At 37.7% G+C, this 21,724-nt stretch overlaps 1 protein-coding gene across 5 annotated transcripts in view; it reads left to right on the top strand.

Moving 5' to 3' along the window:
• CDKAL1 (CDK5 regulatory subunit associated protein 1 like 1) overlaps positions 1–21,724 on the top strand; it is a 681,380-nt gene that overhangs the window by 243,184 nt on the left and 416,472 nt on the right. For all 5 annotated transcript variants that reach the window (XM_006757272.2, XM_006757271.2, XM_006757274.2 and 2 more), the window contains one exon: positions 10,068–10,188. In XM_006757272.2, the coding sequence (XP_006757335.1) occupies positions 10,068–10,188 (121 nt within the window). The remainder of the gene's footprint in view (positions 1–10,067; positions 10,189–21,724) is intronic.

Below are 21,724 nucleotides of genomic sequence, written 5' to 3'. Positions count from 1 at the left end.
AATGCCTGTCCTATCAGGACAGCCAGTGACCTGAGGAGTTCTCTTACTACGGGTCTGTGCTAATGTGGAGTCATTGATGTGAGACTGCCTTGACCTTTGAGTGTTTTGATGTACACTTGGTATACATTGTGAGAAATAAATTGACACCAAACAAGTCTCTCACTGTCATAAAAAGTATATCTGCCTACAAAAGATTCAGTTAAAACATAAAATTAAATGCTTATGGTAATTTGCCTCCAGAAGATTTCTCTATTAGGGTAAGAAGACGTGGATTATTTGTTATATGTAGCCTTTGTTTAATATGATGACCTTAAAATAATTGCCATTATTTGTTGTACCAGAAATGCTGTGCAAATGGAAGAAAAAGTTGCCCAAGAATGTTTATTCCAACAAATGTTTTCAAATGTGTATTTCAGCAAATGCTTTCAACTTTCTGTCTTCCAGAGTTCTGGATCACACATAAGTTTTACATCATCATAATTATAATGTAGAACCTGTTTTTGTGCAGTAAGAGTTTTGCTATTAAATGATCCTTACACATCTAGGGACTTTGTATTATGACCCTATTTTAGCTTCCTGTACAACCCACCTGACTATCAGGTAAAGTGTTGGATTCTTCATGCTTTGTTAAATTCTGGACATGCATGCTGATGGCGTCAGTACCTTTGTAGCCTCTGTTAACGCTTTGATTCATGCTTTGAATCTGTCTTTTTGATCTTAATCCTCATTGGAGGATATTTTTTCCATTTATTTTTAAAGAGAGTGGAAGATGAGGGAGAGTGAGAGAGAAACATTGATTTCTTACATTGATTGGTTGCCTCCTGCACACAGCCCAGCTGGGGCTGAGGATTGAACCTGCAACCCTCAGTGCACAGGTGGAAACTCTAACCATTGAGCACACCAGCCAGGACTGAATTCTATCTTTTTGGACAGTGATTCTTAACATTCTTTTTGTATTTTAATATCTTTTCTAGGTATCATTGTTGGAGGTAACATTTAAATTCTTACTACTTGATGAAATCTTAGTAGCTAAAATTGGCACTTGAATTGTAATGATTTTGTGTTTTTAAGTCAATTCTAGTATTTCCCCTAACATTTTCCAACCTAGACTTGTGACAAAGCTGCTTCTAACATTGAACCCAATTTCTTTATTTTACTTTGCTTTATTCTTTTAAAATGAAAATATTTCAAGGCAGGCTCACATTTTAGCGTGAATTTTAGAGAATCCTTGCTTTCTTGACAGGTACCCACATATGAGGAATGATACTGAATGTCGGAGAGACAAACTTCTGACTACATTTTTGTTTTTCTTTGTAATTAAGTCATTAAAATACCTATGGAGGATATGTCAAGTAATAGCTCCAAGCATTTTTGTTGAAAAACAGATTTATTGAGCATTCCTCTCTGATATTCTTAAATGATACTACAATTGATGTGACTGCATTTCTCAAGTGAGGTTATCTGCAGTGCAGTGGCTCTTTTTTCCTTCTTGCTTGAATTTCTGCCAGTCTTCTGCCCTCGGCCCCCAGACCCCAACAGTGTGTTAGATTGATTTACTAGGAAGTCTTCCAGGAGGCAGACTCAGAGCTCAGGGTTCAGACAGGCCTTCTCAATGTGTCCTTATAGGGTTGAGACTTTGTGAAGTGAAAGCAGTTAGTAAGGGACCGAGAAACCTTGGCATGATGCTTCCTCTGGTGGTGACGGAGGTGGCTGGTCACGTGTTAAAGAAACAGTGAACGGCCATTGAAATCAGGTGTGAGGAATGAAGTACTGAGGGAAAATCTTGCTGTTTAAGGTGCCTTTAGAACAAAAAGCAATTAAAGGGGGGGGGGGGATAAACAATAGGCGTCCCGAGCTGCCGGCCCACTGCTGCCTCTGTGATATTCTAAGGCTGTTGTGCAGTCCACTTTAGCTTTAGGAGCCGAGGGAGAACAGATTGGTGTGTGTGTGTGGAACATAATTAATAAATACATATTTTGTAGGTGCGTTTATTTCTGTCAGTTAACATATGTGCTTGTGTTTCAGGGTTGGTTCTTTTCTGATGTGAATGACCATTTTCATTGGCTTCTTGACTTGCTGACTGACGGGGCTCTCTATGTGGAGGGGATGTTTTCCCTCAGCTCTAATGATATGCAATACAGTTAGCACTGTGGGGCTTGGAAAAGATTTTTTGCTCTTGAACATTCAAAACACATTGAATATTGATTCAACCAGGATAGCAATTACTGTACAAAACATGACTATTTTTTTTTCACATAGGTTATTCATTATTATGAATTCACAATATGCATTTAATAGTGAATCATATAAAAAACTAGCTTTTGGTTCAAACTTTGTAATATATAATTGTTTTAACTAATGAAATCGTTTACTAACATTCTTCAGTGGATTAGATCAAATGTAAAACCCAGCTTGGAAGCAGTTTTTTTTGTAGCTGATTTATAAATAAGTGCTGAAAGCCTCAGGCTTAAAATTGAATTTGTTTTAACAGGGCTGAATTTTTTGTGGCACTTGTAAGTAACAACTTAGAGAGATGTTTATTAAAGATGGTTAATAAACCCACTGAGACATACTTGACTATTATTTAGAGGAAATGAAATATGAATTTACATTTAAAAAGGAAAAGATAAAAGATATCAGAAATATAACGTTTGAGTATGCCTCATTCTATACAATAGGTAATCTTCTTTTTCATCCTAGTATTAAAATTGCATATCTCTGTTTTAATCACTGCATCTTTATCACTGTCTCTTCGGTGGTGTCATGTTATTATCAGTTGATCTGGTCACACTGAGCATCTTTCTTCCCATCTGTTCTATTAATGCTTCTTCCTTTAATTTCTTGTTATGTGGAGTGAAATGATGTAAAAACTGATGTTTTCACTCTCTTTTTCTTTCAAACTCTGTTGTTGTGGTTTCTTTTTTTCCTTCCTTTCTCTTCAGTCTATGCAAAAGGTGATGAAATTCATAGTAGCCACAAAATAAATCAGTATTCATTGAGGAGCCATTCTTTTTTTTTATCACAGTGCCAGGCATCAGTGCTAACCAGAAGGGACCAAACAAAGAGACAGTCTGCAAGTGCAACTGTGATCCCTGTCTCAAGGTCCCTCCATAAACATAGCATGTCCACTTCAGCTCGTTTCCCCTCCTCAATCCTTAGTTGCTCTCCTTGGCTTCCCATCATGCCATCTTGGAGACGTCTTTTTCAGTTTATTCTTTATTTTGTCAAATTCAAGTTTGTTTTAGATAGTAACAATATTTCTAACTGCGCATATAATACGTAATGATTTCCAGTATATATGTGTTTTCCTGTGGTCTATAGAGTTATTGAGTTAATTTGAAACAGGAATTCTGTTTGAAAAAAATTTTTATGTATATATTTATTTGTTAAACTTATTGGGGTAACATTGGTTAATAACATAAATAATATTTTAGATATAACAATAAAAGTTTTATTTTGCTAGTCTATTTTTAAAAAAAGATAATTGTTCTGTGTCAGTGGTTGCTTCAGTTTCTTTCCTTTCATTGTTGGATAGATATAATGAGTGACTTTTATGTTGTTTCCTACTTTGTACTATATTTTCAAATTTTTAAAAAACACACAGTCTTGTTAGGTCTGCCACTCTTTAATGAATCATTGGATTGGAAAATAATTCATTATATCATCAGGCAGAGATATGTTCCTTTATTTGCATGTAGATAGTGAAGATGAATAATTTATCAAATGTTATTAGTGCAGGCTGCGTAATACTGGTCACAGCAGGATATAATGAAACTTGTCTCACGCTCGTATGAAAATATCATGCCTTTGCATAGTCATTATTGAACTTTTGGCATTTCTCAGAGAACTATTATGTTATCAGTGCCAATCTTGCTCACCTCTTCATTAACTGGACTTCTGATTGAAGAGTTGAACTTATCTTGAAAATCTGTGAAATCTGGTATGCCAAATGCTTGCTTGACTGTAGCTATGTTTCTACATCAGAGCAAGAATTTTCAGTTTGAATGAAGGCTGTAATGTTTCTTATTAAAGTGAGTAGTGCAAAAAAGACTATGACTGATGGTTTTATTACTTCTGGTCATGAAAAGCTGTGTATATAAGAGATGTTTAAGCACTATATCTTTCTGAAATGAGGAGTGAAGAAAGATGCATATAATTGCTTAGTATCTTATATCTGTAGTAATTACGTATTTGAAGTTATTTTAAATAATTGCTTTTAAAAAGGTGGCTTTGATTTGCTGTGGCATGATTGTGTGGAGGTCAACACATCTCTTCACAAGTAGTGATCAAGCTGGATAAATGGTTAAAACGAACCATTTCAGCTTTAGCTAGTTTGGCGCAGTGGATAGTGTTGGCCCGAGGACTGAAGGGTCCCAGGTTCGATTCCGGTCAAGGGAATGTGCCTTGGTTGCAGGCTTGATTTTTGGCCCTAGTCCGGGTGCATGTGGTCTGGGCGGATGCCAGAGGCAACCAATCAATGTGTCTCACATCGATCTTTCTCTCTCTCTGTCTCTCCCCCTCCCTTCCACTCTCTCTAAAAATCAATGGGAAAATATCCTTGGGTGAGGATTAACAAAAACCAAACCAAAACAAAAAACAAACCATTTCAGCACTTTGGAAATCAACCGAAAGTATTCAGCAAACTGAGAAGTGTTTATTCGCGAAAGCCCCTGAACTTTGAGTAAGAACAGTGTGAGCTTGTGGTGTTTATTCCTTGGGCTTCTCGCATTTTCCTTCCTTACTTTACTCAGCCCTGTGGGCAAGAATGTTTAACAGGGCAGAGCAGGCTATGAAAACCAACAGCTTTACTGCTGCTCTCAATACATCTGGAGAACGGTCAAAGTGGAGATTTTGATGGCAAGTGACTGAGGGTCGTGTTTCTAACCCACTGATATTGTGGGCCTGTTTGGCACAGAGTGGACAGGTGGAGTAGCCAGGGATTTAACAGGAACTTGTAGGAGATGAGACAGTGATGGAAAACTTGATAGAAATCTTTACAGACTGTAAGCTGACCGGAGGTTGTGCACATGCACAGCAGAGATTGGAGTGTGCCCACCCCACCCACACTTACCTGCCTCTGCAGCCTGTGTGCACATCAGAGGAGATGGAAGAGGACCCAGGAAAGCCCAAGAGAAAGTAAAAGTTGGGGCAGACTTGGAAATGACCCTAGCTCTGAATGCCCTTGCCAGCTCATACAGAGATCCATCAGTAGATAGGAGAAATCTCACTGGTGCATGGTGTTGGAACAAATGTGTGACCAGTCTTCCTCAGCAAACAGCTATGCAGATACAGAGTTGACCACTGGGAAGTCGTGCTTGGGGGAAAAAACAAACCTAATAAAATTAAGAAGGGACATTAACCATCATTCATATTGTGTAGAGATAGGCTTCGTAGATCTAGATCAGTTAAGTACTAAACAAAAACAACCTTCGGGATAGGTGGGGAAATCTGAATTGAGTTGCTACAATATATTAACTGAAATGTCCACTATTCAACAAAGTGTTATAATACAGCCAAAGAAACAAAGTATAACCATTTTGAGAGAAAAAAAATTCAGTCAGTACCAATTGTCTTTGACCAAAATTGTTGGATTTAGCACTAAGTGTAACCATGCTAAGTCATTTAAGGAAAGGGTGTTGACAGTGACTTGAATACAGAATGACAAAAAGGTAGAAATTATAAAAAGAAATCTAGAGTTAAAAAGTACATAACTGAAATGAAACAGTCATTAAAGGGGCTCAATTGCAGATTTGGGTTGGTACAAGAAAGCAATAAATTTGAGGATAGACCCGGACAAAATTAACCATCTGAAAAACAGAAGAACATGAACAGGACAACCTGTAGGACAACCTGTAGCACAACAACAAGTGTATTATGGAAGTCACAGAAGGAGAGGATACAGGAAAAAGGAAAAAAGAATACTGGATGAAAACTTCCCAAACTTTATGAAAAACATTATGGATCCAAAAAGCTATGTGAATTGCATGTAGGAAAATCACAGAGATCCACACCTAGACACATCATACTCATACTATTGAAAGATGGAGAACATTTTGGAAGCATAAGAAAAAAGTGACACTTTACATACAGGTAAACAACAGTAAGATTAATGATTGGCTTCTCATCAGACCTAAGAGAGGTCAAAGGCAGTGGAATTTTTTGTGCTCATAGGAAAAAAACCTGCCAACTAATAATTCTACATCCAGCAAAGATATCCTTCACAAATGAAGGGAAGTGAAAACATTTCCAAATAAATAATTTGTAACTATAAAATTTCTTCAGGCAGAAAGGAAGTGGTACCAAGTGATAATTAGAATTCTCAGGAGGAAATGAAGAGTGCTAGAAATGGTAAATATGTGGGTAAATGTAAGTAAAGTGTTTTACAAATAGATTTTTTCTGTTTAAAAACATACAGTTTTTAGCAGTATATTTATACAGTTTTTAGCAGTATATTTTTGGATTTACACAACTATATATTTATATGTGTGACAACATATAACACAAAGGAAGAGGAGGGAAAAGAAATGGCCCTTGGACAATTGAACATCCATATGGAAAAAATGGACTTAGACCTTTACTATACACAAAAAGTAACAAAGATGATCCTAGACTTAAACATAAGAGTGAAAACAGTAAAACTTTTATTAGAAAATGTAGGAGAAATTTTTGTGCCCTTAGGCTAGGCAAAGAATTCTTAGGTATAAGAGCAAAAGCATGAGCTATGGAAGATAAAATTTGTAAGGTGAACTTTATTCGATTGAAAAACATTTACTTTTCAGAAGGTATAATCATGAATGTGAAACTATAAGCTGTAAACTGAGAGAAAAATAAACTCATATATCCAAGTTCTTATAAGCTGAATATATAAATAATTCTTACAACTCAGTAATAAGACAAATACTCCAATTAAAATTTTGGCAAAATACAGGAGTAGACATTTTTATTAGTGAGGAACAGAACCAATAGAGTGTGTGTGTGTGTGTGTGTGTGTGTGTGTGTGTGTGTATTTATAAAGAGATGTATTATAAGGAATTGGCTTGCAATTATGGAGGCTGAGAATTTCCCAAGATCTGAAGTGAGCAAGCTGAAAACTCAGGGGAGCTGGTGTATGGTTTTAGTCCAAATTGAAAGGCCTGAGAATCAGGAGAGCTGATGGGGTCTGCAACTGGGCAGCCATGAGAACTAAGAGGAGTTGATATTTCAGTCTGAGTCTGAAGGCTGGCAGAGACCAATGACCCAGCTCTATAGTCAGGAGGAGGAGTTCTCTCCTCTTCAGTACTTTTGTTCTGTCTGGGTCTTCGATTGGTGGGCTAAGGCTCATCAGCGTTGGGGAGAGCAATTTGCTTTACTTAGTCTGCTGATTCAAATGCCAATCTCATCCAGAAACATCATCACAGATGCACTTCAAGTAATATTTGGCTAAATGCCTGGGCATCCTGTGGCCCTTTCAAGTTGACACATAAATTAACTAGTACAACATTTTACCAAAAGGACATACAGTTGGCTAATAATCACATGAAAAGGTACTCAACATCATAATTAATTATAGAAATACATAGTAATTCAAACCACAATAATATACCACTACATGACCGTAAGAATGGTTGTTGCCAAAAAAATTACATTATGAGAAACCTGCCTACATTGCTGGTGGGATATAAAGTGGTATCACCACTTTATAAAACAGGTTTTTTCTTAGAAAGTTAAACATAAATTTACCACATGACCCAGCGATTCCACTTGTAGGAATCTATCCAAGAGAAATGAATACATACATCCGCATGAAGCCTTGTATGCAAATGTTCATAGGAAGATTATTATAATAGGTATTAATTGGAAACAATCAAATGTCATCAGCTGGTCAGCAGATTAATAAAGTGTGCTATATTTGGTATGGGCACAGGGATAGACCGTAAATAAGCTTGCGGGAATTTGGGGGCAATAGACATGTTCTAAATCTGTTCTTGTGGTGATTGTATGACTGTATATGTTTATTTATAACTAGGGGCCTGGTGCACAGATTCGTCCACAGGTGGGGTCCCTCAGCCTGGCCTGCCCCCTCTCGTCACCTGGGACCCCTCGGGGGGATGTTGGATTGCTGGTTTCAGCCTGATCCCCTCAGGCCAGCCTGGCTTGTGGCTGAACAAGCTCCCTGACCACCAGGGGGCAGTTCCTGCATTGAGCATCTGCCCCCAGATGGTCAGTGCTCATCATAGTGACAGGTCAACCGGTCTTTCAGTTCTAACGGTTGCTTAAGCTTTTAAATATAGACTAGAGGCCCATTGCAGGAAGATTCCTGCAATAATAGGGCTTCCTCAGGCCTATTCCTTCAAGAATAGGGCTTCCTGAGACCGGAGCGAAACAGAGAAGGGAGTGAAGCCCACCGAGGCAAGCTTTACTCCTTTCTCTGCTGCCTAGCTCCCTCCCTTTGCCACTTAGCCCTCGGCTCCCTCCCTTCTCTGCCACCTAGGCTCTCTCCCTTCTCTGCCGCTTTGCTCCCTCGCCAGGTCATGGATCCAGGGCCCGGGTCCCTCGGGCAGTGTCTCGCGCTACAGGCCCTGCCTTTCTGGGTCAGCGTTCCTTGAGCACTGCTGGCCCCGCCTCGCTGGGTCAGGGGTCTGGGTCCCAGGTCCTGCGGGCAGAGTCACTTGTGCGCTGCTGGCCCCACCTCGCCAGTACGGCCTGGGGGGGCGGGGTCCCGTGGGCAGTGTCACTGCTGGCACAGCCTGCTGTATGCAAATTAGCTGCCATCTTTGTTGGCAGTTAATTTGCATATCGTGCTGATTAGCCAATGGGAGATGTAGCAAAGGTACGGTCAATTACCATGTTTGTCTATTATTAGATAGGACTAGAGGCCCTGTGCACAAAATTCATGAACTGTGAGGGGGGGGGGGATCTCCTCAGCCTGGCCTGCACCCTCTCGCAATCTGGGACCACTGGCTCCTAACTGCTTGCCTGCCTGATTGCCCCTAACCACTCTGCCTGCCTGCCTCATCACCCCTAACCACTCTGCCTGCCTGCCTCATTGCCCCTACCTCTCTGCCTGCCTTCCTGATCGCCCCTAACCCTTCTGCCTGCCTGCCTGATCACCCCTAACCACTCACCTGCCTGTTTGATCATCCCTAACCACTCATCTGCCTGCCTGATCACCCCTAACTGCTTGCCTGCCTGATCGCCCCTAACCGCCTCTGCCTCGGCCCCTACTGCCACAGCTTCATCCGGAAGGACGTCTGGAATGATGTCTGGAAGGTTGTTAGGCTGTCTGGTCTAATTAGCATATTATGCTTTTATTATTATAGATGACTGAATTGTTTATTTACAGTGGTTAAATTTTATAGGATGTATCTTATAAAAATAATATGTATGTATATAATGAGCAAATGACAATGCAAACACAAAATAATTAGGGAATCTGAGGGGATGGAATTCTTTGTACTATTTCCTCTTTTCTACAGCTTATAATTAATTCAAAGTTCAAAATTATTGAAATTTTAATGGTTTTAGAAATGGTCTAATTTTCTTTTGTATTGTTTTTAAAAAATGTTAAAAAACATTTGTTTTAAAAGACTCAGTTCTAAAGTGGGTTTTTTAAAAAAATCAGTTTGTTTATTCTTTACTTCTTTGATTTGCTAATTGCTTTGACCAGATAATCTGCATTTGCTTTCTCTCCCCACTTCCAATCCCCACACAGTGCAAACTTGGCCAGCAGGCCTAGTGTTCAAAAGTGAACCCTTCCTGCTTCATATAAGTATTTGGTCTATGCTAGTGAGCATTCATACCTGTGGAAAGACATTCTGAAGATATTTCTGTTTCCCTCATCTGTGCAGTAAAATATGTCAATATTATAAGCAAAGCACTTTCCACTGTAGGACATGAGCACAGCTGTTTTTCCCTTTGGCAGTATTTCTTAGGTTCAATGATCACATCTCTAGGTTTTCTTTCTTTCTTTTCTTTTTTCTCACAAAAGAAAAAGTTAAATGAAAATATTAGCACATTTGTTGAGAGCAGTAAATTAAAGTGAAATTGTGTGACTCATGCTAATGCAGGTCTGCGTGCTTTATTTGAAGGTCACTCCGTGAGACTGCTGGGTCAGAAGAAGGATAATGGGAAACGGTTGGGGGGAGCACCGTTGGATTTGCCGAAGATTAGAAAGAATCCACTGATAGAAATCATTTCCATCAATACTGGGTAAGCTGCTCTCCAACTTCCTCATAAAAATATTCAATATATTTCATGAATTCAGGTGTGATTTTTTTTTCTTGGACATGCGATATAGAAAAGTATTTGTACATTTTCATGAGAAAGGAAAATGAAAAAGCTGTGAAGCACGTGATTATAGTGCCCTCTAAAATGCACCCTGTATGAAAGTTACAGTTACATTTGCAGCAAGGTTTTATATCTTTGATTAATATTATTCTAACTTCTCGTTTTTGGTAATAAACATGGATTTCATTTTACAGCTATGCCCTTGGTTAAAATCTTTTTAAAGAGAACATTTTATTGTGGAGAATGGTTAACATGCTCATCATTGTGGACTGTTTTGTCTGTAGGGTTATAGTAAATATTACCCAAGCATGGGTAAGCATGCTTTGATTATTAACTATCTGAAATACATATTTTAAATATGTTACTCTTAGAGTTCTGGAGGTCAGAAGTCTAACACACGTCTTACTCTGCTAAAGCCAAGGTTCTCGGGGAGAAATCCGTTTACTTGCTGTGTTCAGCATCTACAGGCCATGCACATTTTTTGCTTAGGGTCTCCTCCGTCCATCTTCAAAGCCAGCGCATTGTATTTCTTTGTATCTTCCTAGTCACATTCCCTCTGATTCTGACTCTCCCACTTTTAAGTGATTATATTGTGTTTCATTGGGGACCCCTGAATAATACAGGATACTCTCCCTATTTTAATGTCACTTGATTTGCAACCTTAATATTTGCAACCTTAATCTCTTTTAGCCTGTGAGGCTCCAAGGGTTAGGGTAGTATGAAAGAAAATTGTAGGTCGGGAAAAGAATCAGCAAAGGCATAGGAGTGGACCATATAATTGTTTATAAAGTGATAATTTTGTTCAGTTTGTCTGGAGTTTTCAGAGTGTGTAAGGAAAAGAGTGATGAATTACCTTTTGTGTGAAGAATCTAATTACACTTAATTGAGTGATAAAGGAAAGGAGAGCCCCTGAAGTCTGGCGCAGAGGTGAGAATAATCATAGCAGAGGCGTTAGGGAGGGTATTCTGGGGCAAGGTTGTAATGGAGATTGGGGCTGGGAGATTGCTGGATACAGAGAGAGCACTTAGCAGGCCCTTAGTGCCCCAGGCAGGAGGGAGTGAGAGCCTGAGTGGTGGTGTGGGAATGGAAAGCAAGAATAGCATCAAGTTTTCAGAATGATTTAGAACATGGGGCTTTGTGCCCTAACCAGGTGGCTCATTTGGTTGGAGCATCCTCCTGTACACCAAAAGGTTGCGGGTTTGATCCCCAGTCCCCGGTTGGGGCATGGACAGGAGGCACTGGATCCATGTTTCTCTCTCAGCGAGTACGTGTGGTTATTTACATAGAGAAGTACCAACCAAGTGCTGTGGTCAGGACAGCAGGGAGGCAACACATACACAAAAGAGGTGAGCTGAGGCTGAAAAAAAGCTCACTTTTGTCAGGGTGTCCCATGTATGTAATTGCTAAGTTTTTCTGGTACTGAGACTGGAGTGTGGAGACAGAAAGTAATGTAGGGGACACACAGTAAAAAAATCAAATATTGGGCCATAAAGAAAATCTGTGCTTTATTATGCCTTCTCTGTCACTATTAAAGTCATCATTGTTGACAAATACCTTGACAGTTTTTTGTTCTTCCAAACCAAGAGTTGAGTGCTGCTTAGCAGTTCTGATATAAGTTATATCATTTTTTAGATGCTACTATCATATTATGTCCAGTTTGAAGGGTAATCCTCCCCTGGGCTAAACACATTTTAGAAAATAGTGTTTAACACTGTAATACTTTATCAATACTTTTTCTTTTAATATTTATCTTGTCTTGTTATTTTCTATCTGTCAGACATAAAATAATGGTTTTTGGGGACCTTTAAGGGGAATCTAATTTTCTTTGAGATTATGTACCTAAAGCTTACTATCATTTTTACATTTACCCCGGCCCCCTAATAATATCTTATTAGCTCTTGGAAAACAAACTAACTTATTTGTTTTCACTTTCTTTCTGTAATGTCCAGAATTTATCAGTCCCTATTCTAGTGTTAGCTACATAGGTGCTTTCTAAATATTTGAATGAATGAATGAACAAATGAACAAAGAAGAATGCAAATTTATTTTACATCAGTGTTTTTAGAGGAATATAATTATTACTAATAGGTTTTTGTTATCTTTCTGGTTCTAATGATTAAATATGAAATAGTTATTAACTACGTATAATGCATGTGAAAATATAATTATTATGTGCTTACCATATTACCAGACATTGTGTTAGATATTATGATATATACAGAGATAAACATTTCCCGAATCAATAAGTAACTAACATCGACTGGAATAGTCCAAAACAGGCGACTATGAACTCAGGGTCAGTTGCAGCTCCTGTGTGAAGAGATTCGGAGCTCACTTATTCCATATCCAGGGCAGTGCAGCTGGGTCTGAGCGTGGCACCCTTTCCAGGCCTCTGAATTTCAGGGCTTTGAGGCACAGATGTCCCTCACTTCGCCTCTAGAAGCTGCAGTGGCAGCACCACAGTGGAAAGCTCTTCTGCCATTACCAGCACACAGTGGGAAGTAGAAGCCCCAAATGCTATCTTTTATGTTACTCTTAAATTACAGCTTTTCAGAAAAGTATGTTCTATAAAAACAATTTTAAAGGTATTTAACTAAAAGTGCTCTTAAAAAGCTTGAAATAAGGATCCAAAGGGATCCTGCTCGAAGTTTGAATATATGTGGGATCATCCTTATACTAAAGTGCATTTTTTTTAACACTTTGGGTAGATAAAATGTGGGATGTTTTATATTATAATCTCTTTGGCATGGCTCTATATTACTATATTCAGTAATGACTCTTGAGTCCTTAATATCTTTGCATGGTGTCAAGAAAAAGATACTCATATTTTTTTCAGCTCATGCTATACTGTTGCTCACACGTCATGATTACATAAGCCATGTCCTGTGCGGAATCCGCTCCTCCTGAGAGTAGCTTCTCCAGCCCCAGTCCGTCCCCGCAGACAGCTGTTAGACATCATGACACCTCTCGCTAACAGGCACTCTCTCCAGATAAAACATCTTCCAAAAGTAATTCAGCACACTTTATAGTCATTCACTTATTTTAAAATTATGGCTTAATATTACTTTGCAAATTAACCTAAGCCAATTTTGCCATGCATAGCTCTTAGGTTTTTTTTTTGTTTTAATAGAGAATAATAGCTACCAATGAGAATTAGTTGCTTCCCTATAGCCCAGCTGTCAGATTATAATGAAAGCAAGTCCCAGTCCAAAATCTGCAATAAGAATTTATTAAACAAGGTGGCACCGTCCAGCTGTGCTTGTAAGCTTAGTGAAGTCCTAATTCTCTCTTGTGTAGGTGGTTAAATCAAACCTTGCATGAAAGGTTCACTTTAACTGTCAGCTTTAGGCAACCAAAATCCTCTACACAAGGCTTAGAGTGAGAGGAGGGGAGGGACTAAGCCACAATAATATTATTATTTTTTAAAATTTAATTTTATTGTTTAAAGTATTACAAATAGTAGTACATATTTCTCCTTTTTTCCCCCATTGACCTTCCCCAGGCCTCCCCTACCCGCCGGGCACATGCCTTCACCCCACCTCCCCAGTGTCTTGTGTCCATTGGTTATGCTTATATGCATGCATACAAGTCCTTCCCTTGATCTCTTAGCTCCCCACCTCCTCCCCCCACAACACTCCCCAGCCTTTCCACTGTAATTTGATGCTTCTCTGCCTCTGTATCCATGGTTCAAGCCAGTGTGACCCAACCTGTGGTCTGTGGACTAGTGCAGGTATTAACTACTGATGGCTGGTCTGTGACAAGTATAAAAATTGAGAGCAAATATTTTAGAAACTCTTAAGGCAGTTTTACATTACTGCAGTGTCTTGTAAGTTATTTCATTGTATTTTATCCCCAAAAATTATTGGTTGCAAATAAAAATCCTTCCATCACTATAGATAGTTTGAGAAGCACTGGTCTTGGCCAGTGTGCTGTTGCAAGGTTCTTTACCTTATTTTGGAAAATATTTTAGCCAATTTGCTTACCTTTACTGCCACTGATTTCACTAATGAGATTCCATTTCTACTGTCTTTTATGTTATTATTTAATCACGTGTGGTTAGTAGTTAAGTACTACTTTCACAAATGAAAACTTATTTTTGTCATTTATTATATTAATTTGCAAAGCCTCTGCTTTTGACTAAAGATAAAAGAAAGATAGCTAAAACTTAACCAGTAATTTTTGGAAGGTAGAATTTCTGATTAAAAAACTAACAAAGAGAGACTGTTCTTAGTGTTACAGCTTAAAATAACTTATGTGCCCTGGCTGGATGGCTCAGTTGGTTGGAGCATTGTCCCGTACACCAAAAGGTTGTGGGTTCGAGTCCCTGTCAGGGCCCATACCTAGGTTGCAGTTTGGATCCCTAGTCGGGGTGCATACAGGAGGCAACCCATCAGTGTTTCTCTCTCATATCAATGTTTCTCTCTCTCTCTCTCTCCCCCTCCCTTCACCCCCCACCATCGCTGCCCTTCCTCTCTCTAAGCATGTCCTCAGGTGAGGGTTGAAAAAAACAAACACTTCACACATTCTATATCATGGTTTCTATCTTAAATTCTTTTCAAAAGTCAATTCTAGACGTCCTAACATGGCGCATGTGACACTTGAATCTAGAGGTTATGACTGTTCCTTTGACACATCGCTAAGTTGAGTAGAGTCCTTTTGTTGTTATTCTTGTTCTATAAGCTTGTGGAGGCCAGGAACCTTGTCTCTTAGTCATGGGCCAGGAGTTGGCCCCAGCCTATTCTGCAGAAGGTACTAGAGTCCCTGGTACATGGGAGAGAACTCTGTGCTTGGGTTTGGAGTCACAGACACTGTTATTTTCTAGCTGTGTGACAGAATGTATTAGATCATCTCTTAGGACCTTTTTTTCTAACATGGACACATGCTGCCTACGTGTGTGGAGGCTTACACATGATGGGCACCGTCTTAAGTGTTTTGCTTAGAATTTTGATCTTGTTATACTCTATAGTCTACAAAATTCTCCAAGACCCTTTCCTTTCCTTTCATCCCTTGTACTATTTAGTCAATAAAGTTGTTGGTACTAGACTTTACATTTATCATCAGCTTGTCAATCTTGACTTGTTCAGTTTTAAGTGAATGAAAAACAAACTTAAAATTAATCTTAGTCTCTCCCATAACTTTTGGTACAGTGCCTTGCTCACAGTATTTACTCCATAAATATTTTAGTATTTCAGTGACAGCAGGGTTATTTAAATGCAGAAAAAATGTTCTGGCTGAGCAGGAATATAATTCTAATTACTTCTCTTTTGCTATAGATGATTATTTTATAGAAAAAAGAATATGTTAATGTGAACTATGACTGAAGTCAGACTTATCTCAAACAATTAAATGTGTGAAAATGAAGTATTTGTGGCAATTTTGAACTTGTTACATTTTTACTTTTATCCAAAAACTAGTTATTTTGAAATTTTCAGCTTTTTTGATGTCTTCAGTGAAATCCCCAAATACCTTATTTTTACTTAAGTATTGTACAAATGAAATTTTAAAGCAATCTTATTTTTACTGCACTATAAAACTATTTGGGAAAGATCATTCATAAGAACAGTGGATGGCACTATTGGCTCATACCTGTGAAGTAATTATTATTAAGTTGCAGAACTTTCCAATGCTGGTTTACTAAGTGCCTTTAAGTAAGTGGCCCAGTTAAAAATTTTAGATAGTATTAGGAGGGGATTTAATCTTAAATCTTGTAAATTCTTCTTTATGTAATCATTATTTTATATAAACTTTGAAATGAATAAATAACTTTCTTAGTAATTATATATAAAGAAATGGCTGGTTTAAAAAAATCATTTCAAATTCTGGGAAGCTATAGGATATATCATTGTGCTAACAAAAAAAGTGTGTCTTACCACTTTTCTGATAAACAAAATAATTTAGTTTAGGGAAGGCAGAATAACTTTGAATTTGGATTAAAAAGCAAAAATTTCAATACTCATATTTAAGCACACAGTTAGAGAAACCTTAGATTAAAGTTAATTGAATAGGATGGTTAACACTTTCCCTCAAGTCAGTTCATAGATTATATGATAAGGATATACATTAATTATAAGTAGTAATAGGTGCTCTTACAGTTTATAAAGTTTATTGTTTTATTTAATGTGTACAAAACCTTTAGGTTTGCCCTTTGCAAAAACTAATCAATGCCTGGACATTGATTTATTCAACAAATGTGGCTGAACATTTGTTAAGTGCAGAGGATAGAAAGATGCATTCATTTGGTGTCTGCCATTGAGAATCCCACAGGGTAGAGAGAGAAAGAAGCACAAAGCAATTGAATTGTAACATTGTAAGCACAATAGTACAGGAATAAACATAGTTATCTTAGGACCATGGTGACTTGTTTGGATGAGTTAGGATGGACTCTCATAGAAAGTAGATATTTAGGCCATGTCTAAAAGTTAATCTCATAGATGGGTTCAAAGGCAATTTAAGTATGGGGGAATTCCTCCCTTCCATGAATAGTGGTATTGAATTGTGAAAGGCCTTCTCTTACACAGAGAAGGATGAGTGTGGGTCAGTGTGAGTCATGTTGTGAATAATGGAATGGTATGGTAGGAGGAAGCTTAGAATGAGGTAGCTTGAGATTGCTTGAGTTCAAACTGAGCCTCATCATTTCATCATTTGCTGTGAGACATTGTATAAGTTATTCAACCTCTCTATAGGTCTCAACGTTCTCACCTATAAATGGGGATAATATTAGTGTTGTGAGAGTTAAAAGAGGTCATCTGTTAAAAGTAATCAAGATAAAGCCTGGCTCAGACTACCTGTTCAATATAATTACTATTTTTTTTAATTGATTTTTTTTTGAGAGAGAAACATCAATGTGGTGGCAAAACATTGATCAGCTGCCTCCTGCACTCCCCTTACCTGGAATCAGCCTGCAACCTGGGCATGTGCCCTGACCAGGAATCGAACTGGTAGCCTTTCGGTGCATAGGACGACACCCAATCAACTGAGCCACACCAGCCAGGGCAATATTATTACTATTAAGTTTATTACTATTACAGCTATGCAAAAGACAAACGTTAGGCCTGATTAGATTGCAGTTTGCTTAAGACCAGGGAGCAGTGAGTGGCAGAGTCATGAATTGAATCACAGTTTCTGACCAGTTCTTCCTCCTATAAAGCACAAGTGGCTTTTAGCCCAGTTTGCTATCCTTGCATTGGAATTGTAGTTATTTAGTTAGTTGAAAAGAAAGCCAGTTAGAGCTGAAGTTTGAGACTAGTGTAGAAGACAGCCTACTAAACCTGAGAAAGATGCTGTGGGCCCCAAATTTTACAAAGAGAATATAAAATTTCTACTGTATACTTGTACTGTATTAGATGCCTCTTGAGATGCATTAACTTTATCCAGTTGAATGGCATTTGAGTTTTCCTATTATGATGTTTGAAGGATGGGACTCCTAAATCATTTAGATTTAGAGATAGATGACCATTGTACCCTTCTGTTTTTTTCTTTTTTCTTTTTTTTAATCCAGGAGTTGAGTTAGGGTGCATAAAGATGAGTAGCACTTGGAGGACACAGAGAGAGGATGGAAGGGAGGCTGTATGTGTCCAAAGAGTTACCATCTGTCAGTTTTCCTGTTGCTTCAAGAAAACTTATTTTCCAGCCCCATCAGTAAGGGGGGAAAAATCCCCAAATTGTGTAGCCCAACTTTAATGAAGTATAATTGGATACACATGTGATTGTGGATAAAGGCTGCTCAGTTTTTTCAATACAAAAATAATATATATCTCATATTTATTTCTGAAACCACTTTGCCCTGATTTTACTACATCTCAGCATGGTAGCAACATTTGTTTTATTTTTTCTAACCCTGACAAAGCAGAGTGTTTTGTTTGGCTTTTTAAAAAGGCAATAGTGCATGTAGTTAAGACCTCATTTACTTTACTCTGATGATGTAGTCTCTGAAGAATGTCTATTTTTCTGTAAATCCACTAAGGAAACTGGGTTTAAGTCAAGGTCATTATTTAAAATTCTTGTATGTGTTTTTAAACAATGTATGTAACTTTGTGATTTGCAATGTATATTTCCATGGTTATTTTTAGGTTATCCTTAAAATAAGTGTTAATTGTGAGAGACATTATGGGTTTAGGAGAATCTATCTTGTAAAGTACCTTTTATGGATTGTTTGGATACTGCTCTTGAGATTTCTGAAGTGGGTTTTCTAGTCTGTTCTCCCTAACCTCCCTCATCTCCATTTTCTCTCCCCCACATCAGCCACCCCTTCCCCACATCTCTACAAATTTATGGGAACATGCTATGTTAGGATAGATTTATATATTTAGCCCCTTGTGACTGGAAGATATATACCCAATCAAGATAGGTGGTCTACTTTATTCAGTGGTTTGTTCACAGAGTCATTTGTTTATTCTTTGTACTCATTCACTCATTGATTCAATGAACATTTGCAGAATGACTCTATGTATCAGGTACCCTGCTAAGTAAAATATAAGAAACAGGGCTTACCTATTTTATCATTGCCCTTGAGAGTCTCACAGTCTAGTGTAGTTTAGTTAACCGGTAAATAATTCAGTTTTAGTCTTCATCGGATATAATTAATGTCAGTTCTTTTTATATGTGTGAGACTGAAAGTTTTGTACTTAGAAATGACCCCAAATATAAAGAATGAATAAAATAGGGCTTGTATAAAATATAATGGCTGCACATGGGTATGTACAACATATATAGCATGTTAGCTAGTGTGATCCTCTTGGTAACTGATTACTGTTGAAAATTCAGTTATCATTGTCACATATTGTTAATATTCTGGAATTCAGGCAACCCATGACTTCTCTGAATGTTGATTCCATACTTACTCTATTAAATGAAACACCTCTGATTTAATTTCCAAAGAATGAAATTGTTAAGACCCCTTTTTTTGCCATTGTAGCTTCATTCTTTCTTTTTTTATAAGATTTTTAAATTGATTTTTACAGAGGGAGGAAGGTAGAGGGAGAGAGAAACATCGGTGTGACAGAGAAACATCGATTGGCAGCCTCCTGCACACCCCCTACCTGGGATTGAGCCTGCAACCCCGGCATGTTCCCTGACTGGGAATTGAACCAGCAACCTTTCAGTACATGCGACATTGCCCAACCAACTGAGCCACACCAGCCAGGGCTATAGCATCATTCTTATTTCTACTATTGGCTTTTTTGTCTTTTCTCTGTTTTCCTACCTTAATTCTCAATTACATTCAAAACAAGAAGCAAAGCAATGAAGACAGAGTGACCATTGCAGCACTGATGTTGACACATTGAACACATTTTCAAAAAAGGGATGTCAGATGCCTATGAAGAGAGAGTGGGGATTAAGGTCTGCTGCTGCTGAAAGCAAATTTTGTGATGTGTGTAATGATGTCCAAGTGGCTACATGGTAGTTGGCATAATGTGAGTTTTCTGTGTAACTGAGTTGACTTGCACTTACATATTTTGCTTTTATAGTTATATATCAAATGGTTAATTTTCTTAATTTTATTGTGGCTTTATTGTCCAAATACTTTATTTGGAAAAAAAGCTGTGGTTCATCTATATACACAATGAAATACTATTTGGCTTTACAAAAGAAAAAAACCTTAACCTTGACAACAGCATGGATAGACCCTGAGAGTATTATACTAAGTGAAATAAGCCAGTCAGAGAAAGCCAAGTACCGTATTATTTCACTTTTATGTGGAATCTAATGACCAATATAGACTAACAAAGTGGAGACTGACTAATGGTTACAGAGAACAGACTGACAGCTGTCAGAAGGGAAGGGGTTCGAAAACTGGGTGGAAGGATTAGGCAAAAACAAAAACAAACTCATAGACACAGACAACAGTATGGTGATTGCCAGAGTGAAAGGGGCATGGGGGAGGTAGAAGAGGGTAAAGGGGAGGATAAATGGGTATGGAAAGAGACTTAAGGGTGGTGAACACAATACAATATACAGATGATGTATTATAAAATTGTACACTTGAAATTTATATAATTTTATTAACCAATATCACCCAAAAAATTTCAGTAAAAATTATAAAAGAAGGGATTGTTTTTTAAAAAAAGAATATTCTGTATTTTCTTATTTATTCTATCTTACAGTCTTGTTATCTTCTTTAAATTATTGCTTTGTTTCCTGCCCATTCCTTCATCTTCTGTGCCTCCTGTCTTTTCAAGAGGTGCCATTATCATCAGAATACTTTGCTAGAAAACGTTGGTCTTCAGTACCCCCAGTGTGCTGTGTTCTCCTCTGTCTGATAGAGAATGCTTAAGAGTTTTCTTTTCTTTCGAAGAGTTGAGTGTGGAAGAGCTTTTTTTCTGAATTGAGATATATTGACAACAGCCAAAAAGCAACATTTATGATCTGGACTAGATTATTCATTCTTTTTAGAATACACTACTTTATAAATTTACCTTTGTCTTTTTATTTTCGTTCTGTTCTGATGGTTTTAACTGCAGTTAACCTTGTCATGTCTAACATGTACTACATATTACAAAGCATAGATTTTTGAATATATTTCAATAGGATGAATTCACAGAAATAGAATTATTATGTCAAGAATCTTTTTATGGATCTTAGACTGTGAACTCAAAATTCTCTCCCAAACATTGCCTTATAACGCTAACAGTTAGGAGGATACATGTTTTGTTCCCCTATAAAGTCTTCATTATTATTCCCATTTTATGGAAACTTAGATTCATAAGCTCTCATCTTAGTAGAAATGTAGCTACCATCTTAGCAGAATTTAGCTAAAATTTGCTAAATTTTGAATATGGGAGGCCTTTTGGCCTAGTGCTAACAACATAATTTTGGAGCTAACCTGCTTGGATCTCAATCCTGGCTTCAGTGCTTACTGTGTAATTGGGAAAGTTTCTTTGTGTATAAGTTTTCTCATCTCTAAAGTGGTAATTATAATAACATCTGCTTCATGGGGTTGTTATAAGGATAAAGTATATCGACGTATAGCTTCGAATAACATGGCAAATAATAGTTACTACAGGAGTGGCCAAGAGTAGGTTTACAGTTGTTCATATGGAAAAAGACATGTGGGTTATGATATTACAATAGCTTTATTAACTGTTTTTTGAACTTACAACTGTAAACCTACTTTTCCCACCACTGTATATACATGATTGCTGTCATTATCATCATTATTAGACTATGTTCTCTTTATTTTTTTTTATCCACATAGAATGTTTATTCTTTCTTAAACAACATAGACATTTTGGGTAATCAAATTATTGAACCATTTAAATGCTTGTGTGAGTGAATGAATGAAAGAGAAAGAAAGAAAAGAAAGGAGAAAGCCTGGAATCCACATGTTTCACTCTTATGCAATTATTAGAGGCCTAGTGCATAAAATTCTTGCACGGGTATGGTCCCTAGGCCTGGCTGGTGATCAGGGCTGATCGGGACCTTCAGGCTGACAGCTGGGGCATTTCTTTATCCGTGCCAA

Source organism: Myotis davidii, unplaced genomic scaffold (assembly GCF_000327345.1).
Source record: "Myotis davidii unplaced genomic scaffold, ASM32734v1 scaffold53, whole genome shotgun sequence".
In the NCBI taxonomy this organism is placed as follows: domain Eukaryota; kingdom Metazoa; phylum Chordata; class Mammalia; order Chiroptera; family Vespertilionidae; genus Myotis; species Myotis davidii.
This window is presented reverse-complemented; position numbering and strand designations above follow the sequence as displayed.